We start from the raw sequence: 20652 nt of genomic DNA, 5'->3' as shown, positions 1-20652 counted from the left end.
TTCCTCGGGTTGAGGTCGTACTTCCTCGTCAGCCGCTCGGGTTTTGGCCTCCATGCGGCTCAGAGCGTAGCGCAGCAGGTTGCGGATCTTGCTGCCATCTTTGACGTGGATCTCCGGCGTGTCGGCGGCGAGGCCGGGGAACGGACAGACACACGGCTGCTCCACGGTGCGAGCTTTGCTGTAATTCTCCATCTGCAGAAACACAGACGACAGACAGGCGTTACACCGACCGCGGTGCTGCAGTCACTGTGATGGAGGCCGGCCCCGAAGCCAAGCGTGGGCCCGAGTGCAGAGCGATCTCTGTGCTCGCCGTCTAAACTTAAAGCACTTTAGCTGAGGATGGTTTGTGTCACACATCCAAACCTTTATTTTAGGAGCGATTGCAGTCCAGCACATCCTCCCAGAGAAGTCACATTACCCTCCTTCCTGCTTCAAATCAACTGTGTTTATACAGCAACCATTAAAGAAATAACTGCCCTCCGTAAGTGACAGCTCTGAACAGTGACAAAGGTCTGACAGAGCTGCTGCTGCTGTGAGCCGAGCAGACACTTTCTACCTTCCTGTCCGTGTTTCAGAACCTACTCAACACCAAGCAGCTGCTCCACCCAAGTGTCCTGCTCCTGCATCATGAGGTGGAGGCTTCCTCAGCTGCAGGGTCACTGCTGCTCAGACTGAATCATAGAGCTGGTGCTAAGTGAGGACGCGTGGCAAACATTAACTTGGCGAATGGTTTCACTGATAGGTTAGTCGGCAGATTAGTACTTTTAAAGCGCAAAATAGAAAAATATAACAACGATGTGACATCATTAGAAACAACCTGAGAAAGAGCTGCAGGGGTGAGAAACACGCCTGTGGGGTCTGCACGGAGCTCAGTCAGGGGACAGCACGGACGCGGAGACTCAGTGCAGCCACATTTTCACCCGGTCCAGTAAAACCAGCAGGGCTCCAGTGTAGATAAGGGAGAGTTTATTGAGCAAACGACAGGAGAAGTTCAGCCATGAACCAGTTTGTTTCTGTGAGAGCGAAGCTTCAAACCTGTCAGAGGTTTTAACGGAGACTGGCGCGATAACTTCAAGCTGCTTTTGCGCCCTGAGGCTGGAGCCGAGGACACTAAACTTCCCTCGGTGTGGCCGCTCAACTTTCCCGACACGCACCGCGGCTGCTCCGCTAGCTTAGCACTGCGGCGCTAGCTACAATGCTCCGAGCTAACCGGGGAAGCTAACGGAGACAAACCGCCTTCATTCACAGTCAACGTTACACGCTTATAGCTTACCGTAGTCTTCTCTCACACTACCGCATGTTTACTTCAGCTGCACCGCTTACCTCTACCGTAACACGATACGAACTGTCGTAAACTGCTGTGACGCCCCGTAGTTCAACTGTTCACCTGGACGTTTTCAGTGGGACAAACGTTTCGTCATCATCCAGGTGACTTGTTCAGTCTCAGCTGACTGCAGGTTTCCAACCTCATAAACAGGACATCTGCATAATGACTGTGAGCTCAGTTCCTTGATCAATAATATGCAAATTATTATGACAATTGATCATCAACCACTGATCAAAGACCATTTAGCAAATATCCTGTTAAAAAACGCAACAAATTAAAAAACCGCAACAATATGATATGTTTAATATGCTGCTGAGAATATAGCCCAGAAGAAGCGTATAGTATAGCTTTTATTTTGGAAAGAGACATTTCTCTGTAATAAACTCTCTTTTCCAAAGATGAGGGATTCCTCAATCAGATAGATTTATTATTTTTTAAATTAGTTTGTTGTTTCAGCAACATTACATATAAAAACTGTACTTTTGAGTTAAAATATATATTTATAATTTTAATCAATGACAAATTAAAAAGGCATGAACATTTTTTGTATCGAAAAAATATCGAACCGTGAATTTTGTGTATCGTTGCACCCCTAGTAATTATATCTATAATTATAAATGTGCTATACACGAGAGCCCTGCGACACCCATATGGAAAAGATATACATAAATCTTATAAAGTTTGTATCTGTCTTGTGTGAAACTTGTATGAAAAGCATATAAGTGTGAAAACAGATATAATATCCCTTGAAAAATTATATAATGAAACTTGTATGTTTCTGATACTTACTAAAACAATGTATGAAAGTAATGCGAAAGTGGCCACTTTCATGAGTAAATCATGTAAGCCTTATATGATTTACTCATGAAAGTGGCCACTTTCATGAGTAATCACATATAAGTTTTTACTATTTCTTTTCCGTATGGACAGGCTGCCGCCTCTCACCCTGTTCACACAGAATTTCTGCAGAATTTCCTCAGAAAACAAATGTTCTGCTCCCAACATGAATTCTTCCAGCTCTCTCTGTGTCACACACACACACACACACACACACACACACACACACACACACACACACACACACACACACACACACACCTTTCATTGTAAGAAGTGATTCATGTTTAACTCTACAGTTTCCTTTTGCTCATTAAATCTCTGTTAGTTGCTTCGGAGCTAACGTCCAAAGCAACTAAGCTTCAGCTGCTTTTTACACAATTCGTTTCTAGACTGTTTGTTTGCTCTGCAGTGTTACACATTAACATAGACGAGGGTTCGGGAACATTACAGTTAGCAGCCCTTCCTCCATGAGCTCCATCAGAACCATGAGGGAAAATATGACTGAGTGGGACTGCAGAAGCTTTGTGAAGCCTTGGAGCAGATTTGTTTTTGGACAGCAGCCTCGCTGTGATGGTCCCAGTGTGTAATTCATCTGGATTCATTCTGCAGAATTTCTGCAGAATTTCCTCTGAAAACAAATATTCTCCTTCCAACATGAACACATGCCATCCAACCCTCTTTCTCTCACACACAGTGTTTTCCAGTGTGAGCAGGATCAGAGCAGACATGTGTTTTTAGTCTTCAGCATTCAGCCAAATAGCTGGTTAGAGTGCAAAGTTTGGGTGCAGGATTTTCAGGACTGCCTTAACCTGCAGTCTGTCTAATGGCCAGCAGGTGGAGACAGGTGATGTTAGGGCTGTTCGATATAACCATATATATCAGATGACGATATAAAAACGTCGTTTCATTTTACGCTATCGTTTGTTTTGTGGTGTCGCAAAATAAACTGTTTACAGCAATATTTTTTCATGTTTTGATGGTCACTGTAGTGGCTATATTCATTTCTTAAAGTTCTCTCTTTCTCTTATATTTAATATCACCACACTACGGACGGACAAGCGCCTGTTTTAATGCGTTGTCGTTTGCAACAACGACGGTAACAGCATCGCGTGTCCGCTTGTTTATGTTCCACATAAACCTTTCACAATAAAGCTCAAGATCCTGTGGAAACCTTTCAAAATAAACTGAATCACGTGAAAGAGCAGAGACGGATGAGAAGCAAAAAAGAGCCGCCAGGTGCCAACAAATAGACCTTAGACTCAAACATTAGAACAGGCTTTTCCCCGCAGCACGCCGTGTACAAACCGGATTCCAAAAAAGCTGGGACACTAAACAAATTGTGAATAAAACTGAATGCAATGATGTGGAGATGGCAAATGTCAATATTTTATTCAGAATAGAACGTAGATGACAGATCAAAAGTTCAATCCGAGAAACATTTGAAAGGAAAAATATGTTGATTCAAAATTTCACAGTGTCAACAAATCCCAAAAAAGTATTATAGATTTTTTGATAAATAACAACTTGACAGATATTTGGAGAGTAAGAAATCCAGGAATTAAGAGCTTTTCCTGGTTTAAACCAAATGGAGCTTGTAAGTCTAGAATAGACTATTGGCTAGGAAGTGACATCATTCTTAGCCACACTGTAAAAGTTGTGATGTCAAATGCACCTCTATCTGATCATTGCTTTATTGAACTGTGCTTAGAATCCGAAATTAGACAATCAAATAAAAGAACTTATTGGAAGTTCAATGCCAAACTTTTACAAAATGAAGACTACTGCAACATAGTCAAAAAAATTATAAAAGATATTATGGCTGATCATCTAATTGTAGGATATATCAGTAAATGGGAATTCATTAAATTCAAAATTAGAGAATTTAGTATTCAATTCAGTAAAAACATAAGTCAAAAGCAAAGAGAATATGAATGTAAATTATTCCAAGAAATTACTTATTGCTGTAGTAAAGATGATCTAAATACCCAAGAAAGGAGTAAACTTATGGAGTTGCAAACTAAATTAGATCAGCTCTACCTAAATAAAGCAGAAGGAGCTTTTGTGCGTTCACGGGCCAAGTGGATTGAGGAGGGGGAAAGAAATTCTTCATATTTTTTTAATTTAGAAAAGAGCAGACAGAAAAGAAATTTTATATCTTCTCTGTTAATTGATGGCATTGAATGTGACGACCCTAAAATTTTGGAGAATGAAACTTATACATTCTATTCCAATTTATACTCCTCACAGTTCTCCCAAGCAGATTGTGATGTCTTTTTTGATCAAATAGATAATCTGATCCCTAAAATTGATGAATCGTTTAAGGGATTATGTGAATCTGACTTCAGAATTGAAGAGTTAGATGCATCTGTTAAGAAAATGGCACTTAATAAATCCCCTGGTCCAGATGGGCTTACAGTTAATTTCTTCCAGTTTTTTTGGGAAGACTTACGGGAAATTTTATTCAAAGCTGTACTGGCCAGTATTGAAAAGGGAGAATTGATGTCTAGCATGAAACAAGGATTAATTACATTAATTCCTAAACCAAACAAATATAAATGACAATTGGATAACTTAAGGCCCATAACTTTATTAAATACAGATTATAAAATTTTCTCTAGCTCAGTTGCAACAAGGCTCAAACAAGGGGTTTCAAGTTTAATTAGTGAGACACAATCAGGGTTTTTGAAAGACAGGAACATTCATAATAATATCAGATTGGTTTTAGACTTACTGGACTACAATGATCTGATTAGTGATGACAGTTTTATTCTTTTCTTGGACTTTTATAAAGCTTTCGATTCAGTAGAACATCCTTTTATTTTAGAAACACTAACTCTAATCTAACACTAATTATTAACCAAAATGGATAGTTTATCTAGATTTATATATCCAGCTTACTCTTTATCAATATCGAATAAAGTTATTAAAACAATTAATAGCTTGAATTTTAATTTTATTTGGAGGAATAAGTGCCATTATATATCTAAAGATGATTTGGTTAAACCATACATTGAAGGCGGTGGAAACGCAATTGATTTTGATATAATGAATGGTGTTTTGAAACTTAAATGGTTAAAATCCTTCCTAAATAATCCACACTCCATTTGGTTTTTTATACCAAGTAAGGTCTTTAACACACTGGGGGGTATCGACTTTCTCCTAAAGTGTGACTTTGAAATTACTAAGCTACCTGCTAAACTCTCTGAATTCCATAAACAGGTCCTTCTTTGTTGGAAAATGTTATTTAAACATAATTTCACTCCACATAATAGCCCAATTTGGAACAATAGATATATACTGATGAACAGAAAATCTATTTTTATTCAAGATTGGTTATCAAAAGGTGTTTGGGCAATTGCCCATTTTGTAGATGAGGAAGGACATGTTCTAGGACATCAAGATTTTTGCCAGAAATTTAATATCCAATGTTCTAAAAGTAAATTTAATCGGGTTATAAAATCCATTCCATTGTCACTTAAAAACATAGTTGTAAATGATATAATATATTCTGACATCTCCCCCAAGTTGAGGCAATTATATATAGATGGTATTCGATTTTGTGATGTTAAATGCAACAATAAGTTTCTTAGATCTTCATTAAGGAGTCTTTATTCTCCAAATTTACTTAGACGTAATTACATATTAAAAGATTTCCAAAGGGAAGAAATTGAAAAAATAAGAACTGACACCTTCCCTATCCCTCCTAAAGGAAAGAAGTCCAATTTAAAATCTTGAATAAAATTTACCCGACAAATAGACTCCTTGGTGATAGATTCAAATTAGAAACGGGTAATTGTGTATTTTGTGAAACAGAAGAGGAGGATTAACCATCTATTCTTTTTGTGCAATTTTATACAAATATTTTGGTTGGATTTTCATACCTGGCTTTATTCCAGTGGGAGTCAAATTACCCCATTTACCTTAAATATGATAATGTTTGGAGTGTTTTTGAAAGAAAAGAAAGCTAATTATGGTGTTAATGTGTTATTAATCTTGTGCAAGCATTTTATACATAAATGTCGCTTTTTTAAGACTAAACCAACACTAGCTTAAACGACTTAAACCTGTTGGTTAAATCTTTGACTTTAGTTAAAAAGAAAAAGGCTGCTTTTTTTATTTCCTTTATGGAAGACTTTGATTTAGTGAGTTAATAATTTGTTGAATTATGTGACCCCATCTTTATATTTTATTTTCACTATGTATGAAAGTTGCTAATATGTAAGAAAGGTCTATTCTCTGAATCTGTAATATATGGTGCATTTTGTTTGTATGTTTATATTACTAATAAAAAAATAAAAAATAAAAAAAAATCCCAAAAAAGTTGGGACAAGTAGCAATAAGAGGCTGGAAAAAATAAATTTGAGCATAACGAAGAGCTGGAAGACCAATTAACACTAATTAGTAGGGATGGGTATTGTTTAGGTTTTATCCGATACCGGTGCCAAACCGGTACTTTTGAAACGGTGCCGGTGCTTAAACGGTGCTCAAACCGTGTCGCTAGCGGCCACGTAGCATATCATTATATAGCAGCTAGCCCAACTTCAGTAACCCTACAAACGTCACTGCTGTTTAGCTTTCTGTCTTCATTTATGTTTGAAGTGATAGCAGAGCTGTACGTTTGATTTTTCAGAAATCTCTCAGTCAGAGCATGCTATATCATGCTTAGGTGGAAGCTAGCGAGCTAACTTCCTGCTAACTGTGTTAAACTTCATAAATCCTGTTTTCATGGATGCTTGGATGTTAAACTTAATCTTTACACCTGGTAAAGCAGCAACGCTGATCATTTTATTGAAGATGAAAGAATTTAGACAGTTTTTAACTCTCAGTGATGCTGCAGTGTTCGTTTGACTTTGAGACCTGCAGCAGAGTTTGGGCCCAGGCACAGCTAATGATGTCAGACTTAAAGACTGGATAGGGCAGAGTAAGAAGCTCAGAGAAGCCAGCAGTTAGAAACTCTTCGGCACGACTCTGAGATTTTAAGCTAAAGGTTTTAAGCTAAAAGCGCACAGATGCTTCAGTGTGACCAGAAAATCCTTTTGATTCACAAGTCAAACATGTAAATCCACCTCTAATGAGGAAGATGACGGGAGGAGCCGGAGGAGGTGCCACCTTTCCTCCTCCACCCCCCCCCCCCCCCCCCCCCCCCCGCCATCGCCCCTCTCCTCCTCTAAAAGCAGCCCTGAGCTGCAGCTCTGGATCAGCTGTGTTTGGTTGCAGAGGTGCTGATGCTGCTGCAGCAGAGCTGTAAGTGGGTTCACGTCTTTTTCTCTTTAATCTTGCAGTCAAAGAAAATATGCAGATTTTTCTGAGTCAATTTGGGAAGTTTGGAATTTCCTGTTGTGTCAGAGAGGAAATGATTGCATGCGCAGTTTACCGTCTGTCTCCTCCTGAAATATCACCTGATGATGTCTGATCACAGGTCAGTTTTGTGTGATTCCAGCTGTGATGTTGTGAAAGCAGCTGCTTGTCTGCTGAGACTTTTAGTGGAGCTCAAACTACAGACTGAGCTGCAGCAGCTCACGGTGTGTCAGAGCAGACGGGATTCATTGAGAATGTGCTGCCTGATGAATGTTGCTTGGATGGACTGACACTGCTGACTCAGATCACTGGAGCAGCAGCTATTTATAGTTTGTAGATTCAGATGACTATTGAGCATGTTTTCAGATCTGCCCATATCTGTCATATTATAATTCAGATCGGTACATTTACATATTTTTGTATCTATAAAAAGGAAGCTGACACTTTCGAGACTTTATCAAAGGTGTGAGCATCACAGCGAGGCCTTTGTGTCAAAGTAGCTGAAGATAAAACAGAAAAACATGAAGGAGGTTTTCCTGTTCTGGATTTTATAAAAATATTCTGCAGTAGATCAAAAACGAAAGAAAACCATTAATCAACACATGAACATCACCTCTGACGTTACAGCGGTTTTATTAGAGACACGGCTGAGCGTTTTGCATTTTGCATTTTGCATAATTTTAAAAAGTTTAAATTTGTTCAGTATTTAACGGCAGAAATGAGGTTTTCTTTTTGGAAGTAAGTAAAAGGAAAAAAAAACAGCGGCCGACAGCCTGTAAGCAACGGTAGACTGGTGCGTAACAAGCAAGCAAATAATGCAGAAAACAGAGAGAGAGAGAGAGGGAGAGAGAGAGAGAGGGAGAGAGAGAGAGGGAGAGAGAGAGGGAGGGAGAGAGAGGGAGAGAGAGAGGGAGGGAGAGGGAGCTGTGCATCGCGGTGGAAGCAAAACAGTAAAAGAGTGAATCATGATGATGTTTATGTGAAGCGTAGTTTGGATCTTCTTTTGCTGCTGGTTCGGTCAATATTGTTTGGAGAGACATCAAACTAACAGCTTTAGAATCGGCTCATAAAGGACGTGAACACAAAGCGCCGACAGATCAGAGTCAGCGAGCTGTCGGCTTCCAGCCCCGACCGTGAGAAAGTCACATCTCACTGATTCTGATCCGCGGGTCGCGCTGTGTGTTTACGTCTTTGTGTTCCTGCTCTCATTTACTGTTTTAGCTGTTTGGTGGTTCTTGAAATTTTGTGAGGTTCAACCTGAGATTCTGGCGTTTTGGGCAAAATAAATTTATATTAAAAAAATCGATTCAGGATTTTAATGAATCGATTTTACGTTATCCAAGCCAGAATCGATTTTTAATCAATAAATCGATTATCAAAACCCAGCCCTAATGCTGAGGTGCAATTCAGCCATTTGATTCATGTTACAGCAGCTCATGAGTGAATGAACACAGTGCAGTAAAAGTACATTTTTCCAAACATTTAATCAAATTAACCTGCAGGGTTGCAACGTCAGCATGCAGTCAGGTTCTACAGAGTCTTGCTACTGATTTTATTCAGGCGCGTCGCAGCAAGCACATGTGGCCCTGAGGACTGAACTTTGACCCCTGGCGTAGAGAATTAAGACGTGCTGTTTTACCTCAGCGGGCTTTTGTGGTGACTGCGTGTGATGGTGTTTGTTGATGAGCTACAGAGATGCAGCCTGTGTGTTCTTATGTTCATCAGCTCATGTGTAAAAACTCATTCTGCCTACGAAGGAGTACCAGGGCCATATTTAAAAAAAGAATATTTAAATAATCTCCAAAGGCTGATTCTGTTCATCTGGACGCAGCGTTTTGTGGGAGAAACGTTTCGTCATCATCCAGGTGACGTCTTCAGTCTCAGCTGACTGCAGGTCTCAATCTTATAAACATACATTTGCATAATGACTGAAACAGCCCACTGAGGAACAATGGGCTGGGAGGCAGTTCCTTCATCATGATTATGTAAATGTGCATAATTTCCACTGACAATGCTCCGTCCAGATGAACAGAATCAACTTTTGGAGAGTTACTTACCTGGATGACTAAGCATGCATCGAGAAATGTTTAAATAATGTTATTACTTTCTTATACTTTTGCTTTTTATTTGCTTTAGCATTTAATCAAAGTTTATATTTCATGAAAAAGGTTGAAACTGGATTTTAGATCTCTAATCTCACTCCTTTTCTCCAGAATCTGTTGTTAATAGTAATTTTAAGAATAAAGTCAAAATATTATATTTACTTTTCTTTCTCGACATTTTGCTACAGTACGTTTGCGCGAGCTTGCATTTGCAGAATGAATGAGGTTTGACTTCTCGTCTTTTTATTTATTATTTATTTTTGAAATTCTTCAGTATTTCATAGAATTGATTAACGATTCTGATTTGAGTGTTTTAGAATGATTAAAAATCAAAGAAATATTTCTAACTGGCAGAATATAAAAATGTTGGTTCTTGTGTTGTCTGTGTTATAACTAACTCATCTTTGCATTTCAGATTATTCTCTGACTCGAGCGAACCTTTTTTATTTGCCCTAAACACCAAAAAAAACTTTAACCAGTGCTCGGTAACGCCTGACATAGGAGGTCAGGTGGACAGGCCTCAGTGTGGTAAAGGTTAAAGTTCATAACAGTAGAATTAGAAAACTAGAGAAGATTTCTCAGGGTGGCATGGAAACCAAAGCCATTTCTTTTACACCTACTGTTACGTCCTGTAATGTGCATTGTACATATATGGTTACAATACATCAAAGCAGTAAGTATAGAGCTTTGGAACTGACGTATCGGCACAATGTATTGTGGGAGCGTGGCACCATATTTCTGGCGTGAGCTGGAAGGAAGGTTGTTAGAAACATGCTTAAAAGCAGCTCAAAAGAAAAAGGACGGTACAGAGACAGATTGTGTCCAGATGCAAAGAGACGGTATTTGCCAAAAATATCGAGCACTGGAAATGTGGACCCGTATGAAGTACAGCCGTGGAGTAGAAACCCTGAAGACCAACCGCTAGTCACCCAGCCTGATATATTTTCTTATCTTGTCTGTGGAGTCAGCGCGTACAAGGTGAACCAGTTTCACAATTATAAACCTCTGGAGGGACACATCCACGTTTGTTGAATAAAGAAACACATTTTTCAAATTACATAATATCACCCACCACTAACACTACTCGGTTTAATGTATCTTTTGAAAAATTGCCGGTATTTACAGCACAAGACTTTTAAGAGTATTTAACAAGAGCAAGTTTCATTTGTGCCTGGTTTTACTACCAGACTGTTCAGCAGACACAGCAAACCTTCACCATCTTACCCAGGAGGGTCCCCTCTTCACCCTCACATGGAAGAAGTAATCTGATTGGCATGGTGGTACATTTGAAGCAGGGATTTCAGAGTGCCCGTGTGTAGCGCTGGAAACCAGTCACGATGTGTTTCATCCATTTCATTGGCAAGTTTTTCTGCAATAATGCCAAATAGCAACTCTATAAATAGAACATAGTTCTGCAAAATCACTCATTAGGATGTTTGTTCTAATTTGTTATGACCCCAGATCACATCGCAAATAAAACTACCCTCATGATGCTTCCAGGTGGGGGAACAATGAAAAGATAAACTATTTTCAAGCTTATTCTCCTGCCGGTTGTGCGTCTGACGTTACGACCACACAGCAAGTACGTGTTAACCGTGTGCTTTCTCTCCTCTTTCGCTAGCGCTTTGTTTGGCCCAGAAATATGGCGCCTCAACCAAAAATCCTGGTCACACCCCCTCCCGTGACATCACGCTCCAAAGCCTATACATCGGTCATGTGATTTGGAGGCGCCGGCATTAACAGCAATAACCTTCATTCCATTTCCAGACTGGAACAATAAACCTCGTGTGTGAAATCTGGAAATGCCCACGGTGTTGATTCAAATGCGCTCTGGGACAACCACAAGCATCGGCTGTTACTCACATAAAGATGTAAAGTTGGTCCCGAGCTACAGGAGGAACCATTTCATTGGTGGAGGGGTGGGGGGGAGGGGCTCACTATGTAATATGTTCTGTTTTAGAGTTCACATTAACTGTTAATTGTAGCTAGGCTCAAAGTGTTAATGCTAGCTTATTATTATTTTAGGGAGGCACATGCCAGCCCATGCTAGCCCTGTAGATCCGCCCGTGGGCAGAGTCACAGGAGAACGTTCGCTCCAAAAACGTGCACGGCAGCACGGCTTAGGTTTGCAAAGCTTCATCTGGACAAACGACTAGACTTCGTGAAATGAACTGATTAAAAAATAAAGTCACGTCATTATGCGTGAAAGCAAGTTCACGTAATTTATAATGTCTACAATGTTGTTGGCACTCTTTCCGTCTTGTTGCTGGTGTAGGAGGAGAGAACTACGTGAGCGGTCCCAACATGACGGGGAGGGCAGGTCTTCTCTTCAGCCTCATCACGGCGGCACTCTTCTGTGGCGTCGCTGCTCAGACAGTCAGAGGTCGGTACTTGAACGCAGCATGCCGGGCTGTGTCTTTGAAACCTGAGTTTAGATACAGGATAATCCAGGTGCTCATGTGCTTTTGTACATTTCATGTGATTGCTTTCAAAGACAAACTGTTAACTATCAGGGGCACGGTGTTGCTTCCAGACTAAAAAGTCTATTTTATCCTTTCTAAAGGAATTGAGACACCAATTTAATTCATTTTTCTGCTGATATATTTCTGTTTACTCCATTAAAGTGTGATATTTTTCCGTTTTTCACAATGGTATAGCATCCAATAGTAAGCAGCAAAAAACCAAAAACAAATCATGACTATTTGATTCCTCGGTGAGCTCATAGCGTGTGCCGTAGAGGGTTAGTGGGATTAATAGTAGAGAACAGGAGACAGAACATTTGTTTCATGAGTTCATCACAATTAATGGAGCTTAGTTGATAATGTTATTCTGGGACTGTGTGTCATCTCCCTGTAATACTTGTGTATGAACACTGATTTTCTTTTGCTGCTATCCAGAGTGTGAAAACGTCACCGTCGGTGACATCGTCTTCCTAGTTGATGGCTCGTCCAGCATCAATGATAAAAGCTTTCAGGAGATCCGCACATTTCTCCGCAAAACCATCCAGGGCTTTGAAATCGACCCCGACAAGGTTCAGATCGGTTTGGTGCAGTACAGCGATGATCCTTATCCAGAGTTCCAGCTGACGGATCACAGGGACAAGAATTCCCTGCTGGCTGCAGTGCAAAACCTTGCCCACCAAGGAGGCGGCACAAAAACCGGCAAAGCCATAGACTTCCTCCGGACGGAGTACTTCACCAAAGAGGCCGGCAGCCGAGCCGAGCGCCGTGTGCCTCAGATTGCTGTGGTCATCACAGATGGCAAATCAACAGATGACGTATTGGAACCTGCCAGTAGACTGAGGCAGCACGGTGTCATCGTGTTCGCCATCGGGGTCGGAGAATTCAGCAGGACACAGCTTATAACCATCGCTAACTGGCCCTCGGAGCGCTTCGTCCTCACCACTGTCAGCTACCAGAAGCTCCAGGACCAGACCAACAACCTGCTGAAAACGGTCTGTCTCAGTCTGGAGGATCAGACGCTAGGTAAAGAAAGCTGATTGGTTGATACAGTGATCTCTTTATTGCACGATTAATTATATCTAAGAAGCACCTGAATACAGTTTTGACACAAGAATCAACAGAAAGCTGAAAATGCACATTTTGCTTGGTCCATCCTCAGCTGTGCCTCTGAGCACTGTGAGGTGGTGTCATGGTCCTGGGTCTGTTGACCCAGTGTTTTGTGTTCACTTGCGTTTTTCGTCATTTGGTGTTATTATTTATGTTTTAGGTTCCTTGTGTTTATTCTATAGAACCTAGGTTGTTCTGTTTAACCTTTTAGATTCCCCTCGTGTCTTGACTCCTGTGTCTCCTTCTGTGTATATTCATTTAGTTGTATGAGTGCTTGCGCCGTGTTTCTCCTTGTTTGATTTTGTCATGTTTTCCTATGTTCCCCAGCTCGTCTTGTCCTCTCTCTCTCGTGCTCCTCTGTGCTCTCTCGCCCCTCCAGTCTGCGTCTCTGTGTGCTTCCCGTTTTACATTGATGGTCTCCTGTCGCTGTACGTCATGCTCTGTTCGCTCTTCCCCGGTCTTGTTATGAATATTGGTCTCAGCTGTGTTCCCCGTGTGCTCCCACGTCCCTCGCTGTCTTCTGTGTAATTATGTCAGCGTCTCCCTCAGTTCCATGTCACATCCTCCCTCATGGTTGTGTGCCTCTCCCTGTTTTCCTGGGTCTAGTATTAGTAGAATTTCCCAGTTTAGTTTTGTATTGCCTTTTTCCGTTCAGAAAATAAAGTTATATTTTGAGTTCACGTCCTCTCTTCCGAGAGTTCGCATTTGGGTCCTCTCCAGCCTGCGCACAGCCAGTTCATGACAGGTAGTAGATCACATGAGCGCTAGGCTTGTTGTATACTGAACATGAACTTGTACTAAAACACTTTTGCTTCTGTCTTCCTCAGCTTTGGTCGACAGGTTTGCAGATGTTTTCTTCCTGGTGGACAGTGGAATAGCTTCCAATCAGTTTACCCTGTTTAGAAATGAGCTTTCCAGACTGTTGAATCGACTGGAAGTTGGAGCGTCTGGTTACCGTGTCGGCTTGGCCCAGTACGGTCAGGACGTCAAAGTTGACTTTCGTCTCAACACTTATCAAACCAAGCAGCAGATCGTGACCGCTGCTCGACGTTTCCGACTGCGTTCACAAACAGGCCAACCACAAAATCTTGGACAAGCTCTGTCCTACGCTAAAGAGAACTTCTTCACTGCTGAGGCAGGAGGCCGCGCACAACAGGGAACCCCACAGTATTTGGTTGTAGTGGCTGGAAAAGACTCGGATGATCCTGTGTTTTGGTCTGCTGAAAATCTGAAAGACGAGGGGGTAATTATTGTGGGGATGGACGCAGGTGCGACAAAGGCTGCTCTGTACCGCTTTGCCAGCCCTGGCTATATCTTTGATTCTTCAAGAGTAACTCTGCTGATTGACCTGCTCACGGCCCGGAGAGTGGAGACTGTCACTGAAGGTGAGAAAGCCGCCATCAGTTCATCATCATCATCATCAGTAACTACACAGCAGTGTTTCTGAAGCAGCTATAAATGCAACGATGGTTTATTATAAGTAAGCCAGAGTTTTCCAGAGGAAGCAGTCAGATCATCCCAACTAACGATGCAGAAAGTCTCCACACAATCATCTGAGGGTTTTTTTTTCAACGTACCTTTGCTCTTTTAAAACGAAATAGCCGTTCACTGTAGTTTAAGACCCGTTACTATCAACTGTGATCCAGGTGTACAAAAACCTGGATCTGGAACATGTCAGCCTAGCCTTTTCACTCGCATGTCACAGTAGACCATAAAAAGACTCAATGAAGGAAGGAAATCCACCATTTCTGTTCTTTTATTCATGAGGCTAACATTTTAATATTTTGCTTAGGTTTTATGCTTTGTTTGGTGAGTGAAACTCAATCATGCCTGAAATCTGCCTGCAGCATTATCAGGATTCAACGTTATTATCATTACACAGGAAAACGAAACACAGTTTGCATCTAATCAGAAATGCAAAAGCAGTAAGTGCAATAGGAGCAGATTATATACAGATATGTGTAGGATAAAAGATGGAAATAGTTATGACAGATTTGAGGTAAACTGATCTACAGAGTGGTATGAGTATATCTACAGCAGTGGGAGAAGACTATAATAGTGAACAGTGTACTCACTATACCAGAGACTATTCTATGTCAGTGTCCCAAACTGTAGCAGTAACCAATGTAAGCATATGGTGAATGTTGAGAATGAAATTATCAGTGGGAAGGATAGGAGGAAGGTGGAGTGTAGAGGTTTAAGTGAGTGTGGATGGAAAGGCTCAGCGGCGGACTGAGTTCAGTAGGGTGACAGCTGTGGGGAAGAAGCTCTTCCTAATTTTACGATATAAATATATATTCTAAATGCTTATTTTCTGTTTATATTGTTTTATAGAGTCCAGTGCAGGAAAACGCCCCTGTGAGTTAGACTGTAGGCCAAAAGTCACAGGGTAGACTGCACGTCTTGTGCAGAAAACAGGAAGTATAGAAAAAGCGGAACTAAGTAAACTGAGTGTGTGTGTGACGTGCAGCAGAACTACATAACCATGCTGGCTTGTAATGCTTTCAGACCTAAGCGTGTGTGTTCGTGTGACAGGTCTCCATTTCCAGAAATATACAATAGAGATCATTTTTCGAACTTGACCACTCTGAGTCGTAAGTCTTTCTTTGTCGCCAAAAGAATTCAAAAGAACAGAATTTAATAATTGGTGCCTGTGACCCGGATTCTTTTGCGGCTGAGAGGACAAATTATTCTTTTAGTCTTTCCAGACTAAAACCAGCATCAAGCCTTCGACTGCTGGTTTTAGTCTGAAGGCTCCTGTAGCGCCTTGTGGAGGACAGGAGCTGGAAGAGTTGATTGGCAGGATGAGAGGAGTCCCTGAGAATGATGCGTGCTCGGCATAGATACCTCGTCTTGTGGACATCCTCAGTGGCAGGAAGTGGAGTGCCTGTGATGCATTGTGCAGCTTTCACCACCTGCTGCAGTGCCTTGTTGTCAGCAACAGAGCAATTCCCACAGCACACTGTGACACAGTTGGACAGGATGCTCTCTATCACTCAGTGGTGGAAGTTACTCAGTATGACAGCAGACAGGTGTTTTTTCTTCAGTGTCCTCAAGAAAAAGAGGCACTGATGGGCCTTCTTGACCAGGCTGGAGGTTGTAGTTGAACAGGACAGATTCTCAGAGATGTGGGTCCCCAAGAACTTGAAGCCAGACACCCGGTCAACAGCTGTGCCATTTATGTAGATGGGGACATGGGTGTCTGTCTCCTCTCTCCTGAAGTCCATAATGAGCTCTTTGGTTTTGCTGGTACTCAGGAACAGGTTATTGTCAGCACCACACAGCTTTAGTTCTTCACTGTAGCAGACTCACCTAGGTCTGCAGTCAGAGGAACGGGCTCGGCACACAGCAGAGCAGTTATACCCTGACCTAACATGCTGGGGTCTGTTGGTCAGAAAGTCCATGATCCAGGTACAGGTGGAGCTGCTGATTCCAAGATCCACAAGTTTGGTGATCAGCTTGGAGGGAATAACTGTACTGAATGCTGAGCTGAAGTCAATAAACAGCATTCTTGGATAAGTATTTTTGTTGTCCAGGTGTGAGAGTACACAGCGCTGTGGGTACAGCATCCTCTGTACTCCTGTTGCTTCGATTGGCAAATTGGTGAGGATCCAGTGTGGGGAGCAAGCATGCCTTGAGGTGTGCCAGGACCAGTTGCTCAAAGCACTTCATAACTATGGGCGTGAGAGCAACAGGGCGATAGTGGTTCAGGCTAGTTGGTGATGAGTGTTTTAGCACTGACACGATGAAGATGGTCTTGAAGCACGCTGGCATGTCTGCCTGGGCAAGCGACAGGTTAAAGATGTCTGTGAAGAGCCCTGCAAGCTGCTCTGCACATGCTCAAAGCACACGTCCTGAAATGCTGTCATCAGGGGGTAGGGTTTCTTTTTCTTTGTTGTCATTAACAAAACGAGCATAGAAGTCATTTAGCTCATTGAGGAAGGACAAATCCATGGCTGTCTGTGTGGAATTGCTGGGCTTGTAGTCAGACATGGCCTGAATGCCCATCCACATATGTTGTGAGTCAGAGCTGACAAAGTGTTCTTCGGATTGTAGCTGTGCTTCGCCTTCTTGGTGCCCCTCTTCAGGTCATTCCTGGACGTACTGTAGGTCTGAGCGTCCCCTGATCTGACGGTATTGGTACGTGCCTTTAGTAGAAGCCGCACTTCCTTATTCACCCATGTTTTCTGATTGGGGTACATGTGACAGTCTAGGCTTCAGATTCACATCACATACAGTTTCAGTTGGGTTGACTAAACTGAGTCTGCTCCTTTCACAGATTGCAAAACGGCTAACCAGGCAGACATTGTGTTCATTGTTGATGAGTCTGGAAGCATTGGAGAGGAAAACTTCAGGCTGATACGTGACTTCCTGCGCTCGGTCATCAGCAGCCTGGAAACTGGTCCATTTAAAATCCGAGTAGGCATTGTTACATACAACAACGTGTCGACTGCACACATCTCCCTCAACTCATTCAGAGACAAGGCAGACATTCTGCAGTTCATCAGCTTCCTGCCTTACCGTCAAGGTGATAGACACACTGGAGCTGCCCTACACTTCGCCCTGAAAAACATCTTCACTGAAAAAAAGGGCAGCAGGGAGGATGTCCCGAAGGTAGCGGTGGTAATCACAGACGGTAAATCCCAGGATAATGTGAAGGAACCTGCGATCGCTCTCCGTCGAGCTGGTGTCACAGTTTTTGCTGTCGGAATCAAAGACGCCAATAAAGCCGAACTGCTGGAGATGGCATCTTACCCCAAGTCTAAGTTTGTTTTTACTGTGGACAGTTTCATCAAGCTGAAACCCCTGAAAGAAACTCTGCAGGCAACCCTGTGCAACACCATCTTCCAGATCGGGGTCCAGGACAAGGAAAGTGATGCAGAGACTAAAGAAGGTTTGAACTAAGCTTTCCTGATAAGTTGCCGTTAGTTTTCCCTGAGAAATGTTAACTTTTGTAGTAGCATTATTGATGCAATGCTCTGTGTTAGTGTTAGAGGTATGTCAAGGTGGGTGACTGGATCTTACCTGATAAATTTCCCAGATAAGAAAAAAGAGTAAGAAACCGCTCATCCATTATTAAGTTATAGTTGTTCATAAGCAGCCTGTAAAAATGCTGGGTGTAAACATGGTTTCTCAAACATTTCAGACTCTGAATGTTCAGTTCAAACTCGCTTTCTTTGACTGTGTGAGAAGATCTAACTCTTTGTTCTTCTCTTCAGCATGTGATAAAAAGGACCTGGCTGACATTTTCTTCCTGATGGATGACTCAGGGAGCATTGAAAATGCAGATTTCTCAGACATGCAGAAGTTTATCATTGAGTTTCTTCATACCTTCCGTATTGGGCCAGACCATGTTCGCATGGGTCTTGTTAAATATTCAGATTCCCCCTCTCTACAGTTCGACCTAACACAGCACTCAGATGCTAAGACAATGGAAAAGGCTGTGAAGGAAATCTTTCACAAAGGAGGTGGAACAAACACAGGAAAAGCACTGTCATCCATGAAAGGACATTTTCAGAACGCAAAGACGAGCCGTGGCTACAAAGTCTCCGAGTACCTGATCGCCATCACTGATGGAGAATCCCAAGATAAAGTTAAAGATGCTGCAGAAGAACTGAGGGCGCAGGGGGTCATCATCTACGCCATCGGGGTGAATGCCTCAAATGATAATGAGCTGAATGAGATTGCTGGGGATCCAAAGAGAAAGTTTTTTGTCAGTAATTTTGATGCCCTGAAAACCATCAAAAATGACGTCATCAGAGAGATCTGTTCGGAAAGTGAGTTAAATTAAGTTGGGCTTTGCTTTGTAGCACACATCATTGAGATAATAAGAGGAGAGGATAGAGAACAGGACCATAAACTATTTCAAAAACTTGATTAGATGTATACATGATTTCCTCTTTCTTTTATGGGACTTTCACATGTTCAAAATTGCCAATTCTAGATTTAGGTAGGGAAATAACTGTAAAAAGAGAAAACCACACTAACCTCTATTTGTTTTTCATCCACAGCTTGTATACCAAGCGACATATTTTTCTTAACTGACAGTTCTGAGAGTATCTCTGCGGAAAACTTCCAAAAGATGAAAAATTTCACGAAATCTGTCATTAGCAAGTCCAACATTGGACAGGATAAGGTGCATGTTGGTTTATTGCAGTACAGCAGCAACAGACGCCTGGAGTTCGACCTCACCACACACTACAACCTGGAAGGAATGCTAAACGCCATCGATGTTATGGAGCAGATGAAAGAAGGCACTCGCACTGGCAGGGCCATCACAGAAGTCTCACAGTATTTTGATGCAGCCAGAGGAGGGCGGCCTTGGCTGAAGCAGTGGTTGGTCGTTCTAACAGACGGTGAATCCCATGATAGCGTCAGAGAACCAGCTCATGCTCTGAGGGCCAAAGGAGTGGTGATCTATGCCATTGGAGTGGATAAGGCTAACAAGCAGGAACTGTCGGAGATCAGTGGCTCATCGCAGAGGGTCTTCATTGAGAATACCTTTGATGCATTGAAGGAACTAGAGACCAAGCTGGCCTTGAAGTTCTGTGAGGAAGGTAAGAGAGGCTGTTTAAAACCATCTGTGATGTGTGACTGTCTAAAAGGTACAACCAAAGGTGGAGTCTGTGGAGGTGCTAAATCATTCAGTCAATTAACTCAAAAAGTTTTTAAAATATTAAACCCATTAATACCTCAGCACAAATGGTTAATGATTGATTTGGTAAAATAAAAATGACTTTTAAAATGTTTGTTTTGCTATTTTAGTTTTTATTGTGACAACAAAAAGTTCTGTTTTTGCTAACCTCCTCTCTTTTTCCTTCATCCAGATTGTAAAAAGACAGTAAAGGCTGATATTATTTTTCTGGTTGATGGTTCTGAAAGCATAAAGAAGGAACAGTTCAAAAGTATGCACACCTTTATGGCTTCAGTTGTGAACCAGACCACAGTTGGTAAAGATCTGACTCGTTTTGGAGTCATTCTCTACTCTGACACACCCAAATCCAGCTTTACTCTAAATGAAATTTACTCCAAAGGAAAAGTCCTTGAAGCTCTGCAGCAGCTGGTACAACCAGGCGGAGGCACCCACACAGGTGCTGCTTTGGCATACTCGCTGCCGTACTTCAACGCTGAACATGGTGGTCGGAAAGAAATGCCTCAGATTCTCATGGTGATCACAGATGGAGAAGCTCAAGACTCTGACAGACTGAAAGCAGAATCTGATGCTCTGCGACAAAATGGGATCACAGTCATCAGTATCGGAGTGCAGGACGCAAGCAGGGACCAGCTGGAGACCATGGCTGGTGGTGACACATCCAAAGTTTTCTTTGTCGATAATTTTAAGGATTTGGAAACTCTGTACCAGAACATTTCTTCTGTCATCTGCAATTCCACTAAGCGAGGTAAGAGTGTCCCAAAGGGAATTATTATGCTCCCTTTAGTTGTCTTTGAGTCAGTTCAGTTTTATTTATATAGCAATTACCTCAAGCTGCTTTATATATTATATTATATTATTGTC

At 41.8% G+C, this 20652-nt stretch overlaps 2 protein-coding genes across 4 annotated transcripts in view; one reads left to right on the top strand and one right to left on the bottom strand.

The window, feature by feature from the left end:
- rpp25l (ribonuclease P/MRP 25 subunit-like) overlaps positions 1–20652 on the bottom strand; it is a 57469-nt gene that overhangs the window by 784 nt on the left and 36033 nt on the right. The window contains exons 1-2 of one of the 3 annotated variants that reach the window (XM_082551090.1): positions 818–1437; positions 1–192 (exon numbers count right to left, since the gene is read on the bottom strand). The exon at positions 1–192 is cut by the window's left edge and continues 784 nt beyond it. In XM_082551090.1, the coding sequence (XP_082407216.1) occupies positions 1–192 (192 nt within the window). In that variant the 5' untranslated portion in view covers positions 818–1437. Of the gene's footprint in view, positions 193–817; positions 1438–20652 lie in introns of those variants that run through there. The other 2 variants (XM_082551089.1, XM_082551088.1) reach the window with 2 other exon arrangements.
- The window catches only part of LOC309716947 (collagen alpha-6(VI) chain-like), a 46199-nt gene continuing 32873 nt past the window's right edge, over positions 7327–20652 (top strand). The window contains exons 1-8 of the mRNA XM_082551086.1: positions 7327–7411; positions 11843–11950; positions 12465–13052; positions 13964–14521; positions 17416–18030; positions 18356–18913; positions 19148–19693; positions 19964–20536. Of these exons, the coding sequence (XP_082407212.1) occupies positions 11872–11950; positions 12465–13052; positions 13964–14521; positions 17416–18030; positions 18356–18913; positions 19148–19693; positions 19964–20536 (3517 nt within the window). The 5' untranslated portion in view covers positions 7327–7411; positions 11843–11871. The remainder of the gene's footprint in view (positions 7412–11842; positions 11951–12464; positions 13053–13963; positions 14522–17415; positions 18031–18355; positions 18914–19147; positions 19694–19963; positions 20537–20652) is intronic.

Source organism: Aulonocara stuartgranti, assembly GCF_965226115.1.
Source record: "Aulonocara stuartgranti genome assembly, chromosome: 11".
Taxonomy (NCBI): Eukaryota; Metazoa; Chordata; class Actinopteri; order Cichliformes; family Cichlidae; genus Aulonocara; species Aulonocara stuartgranti.
This window is presented reverse-complemented; position numbering and strand designations above follow the sequence as displayed.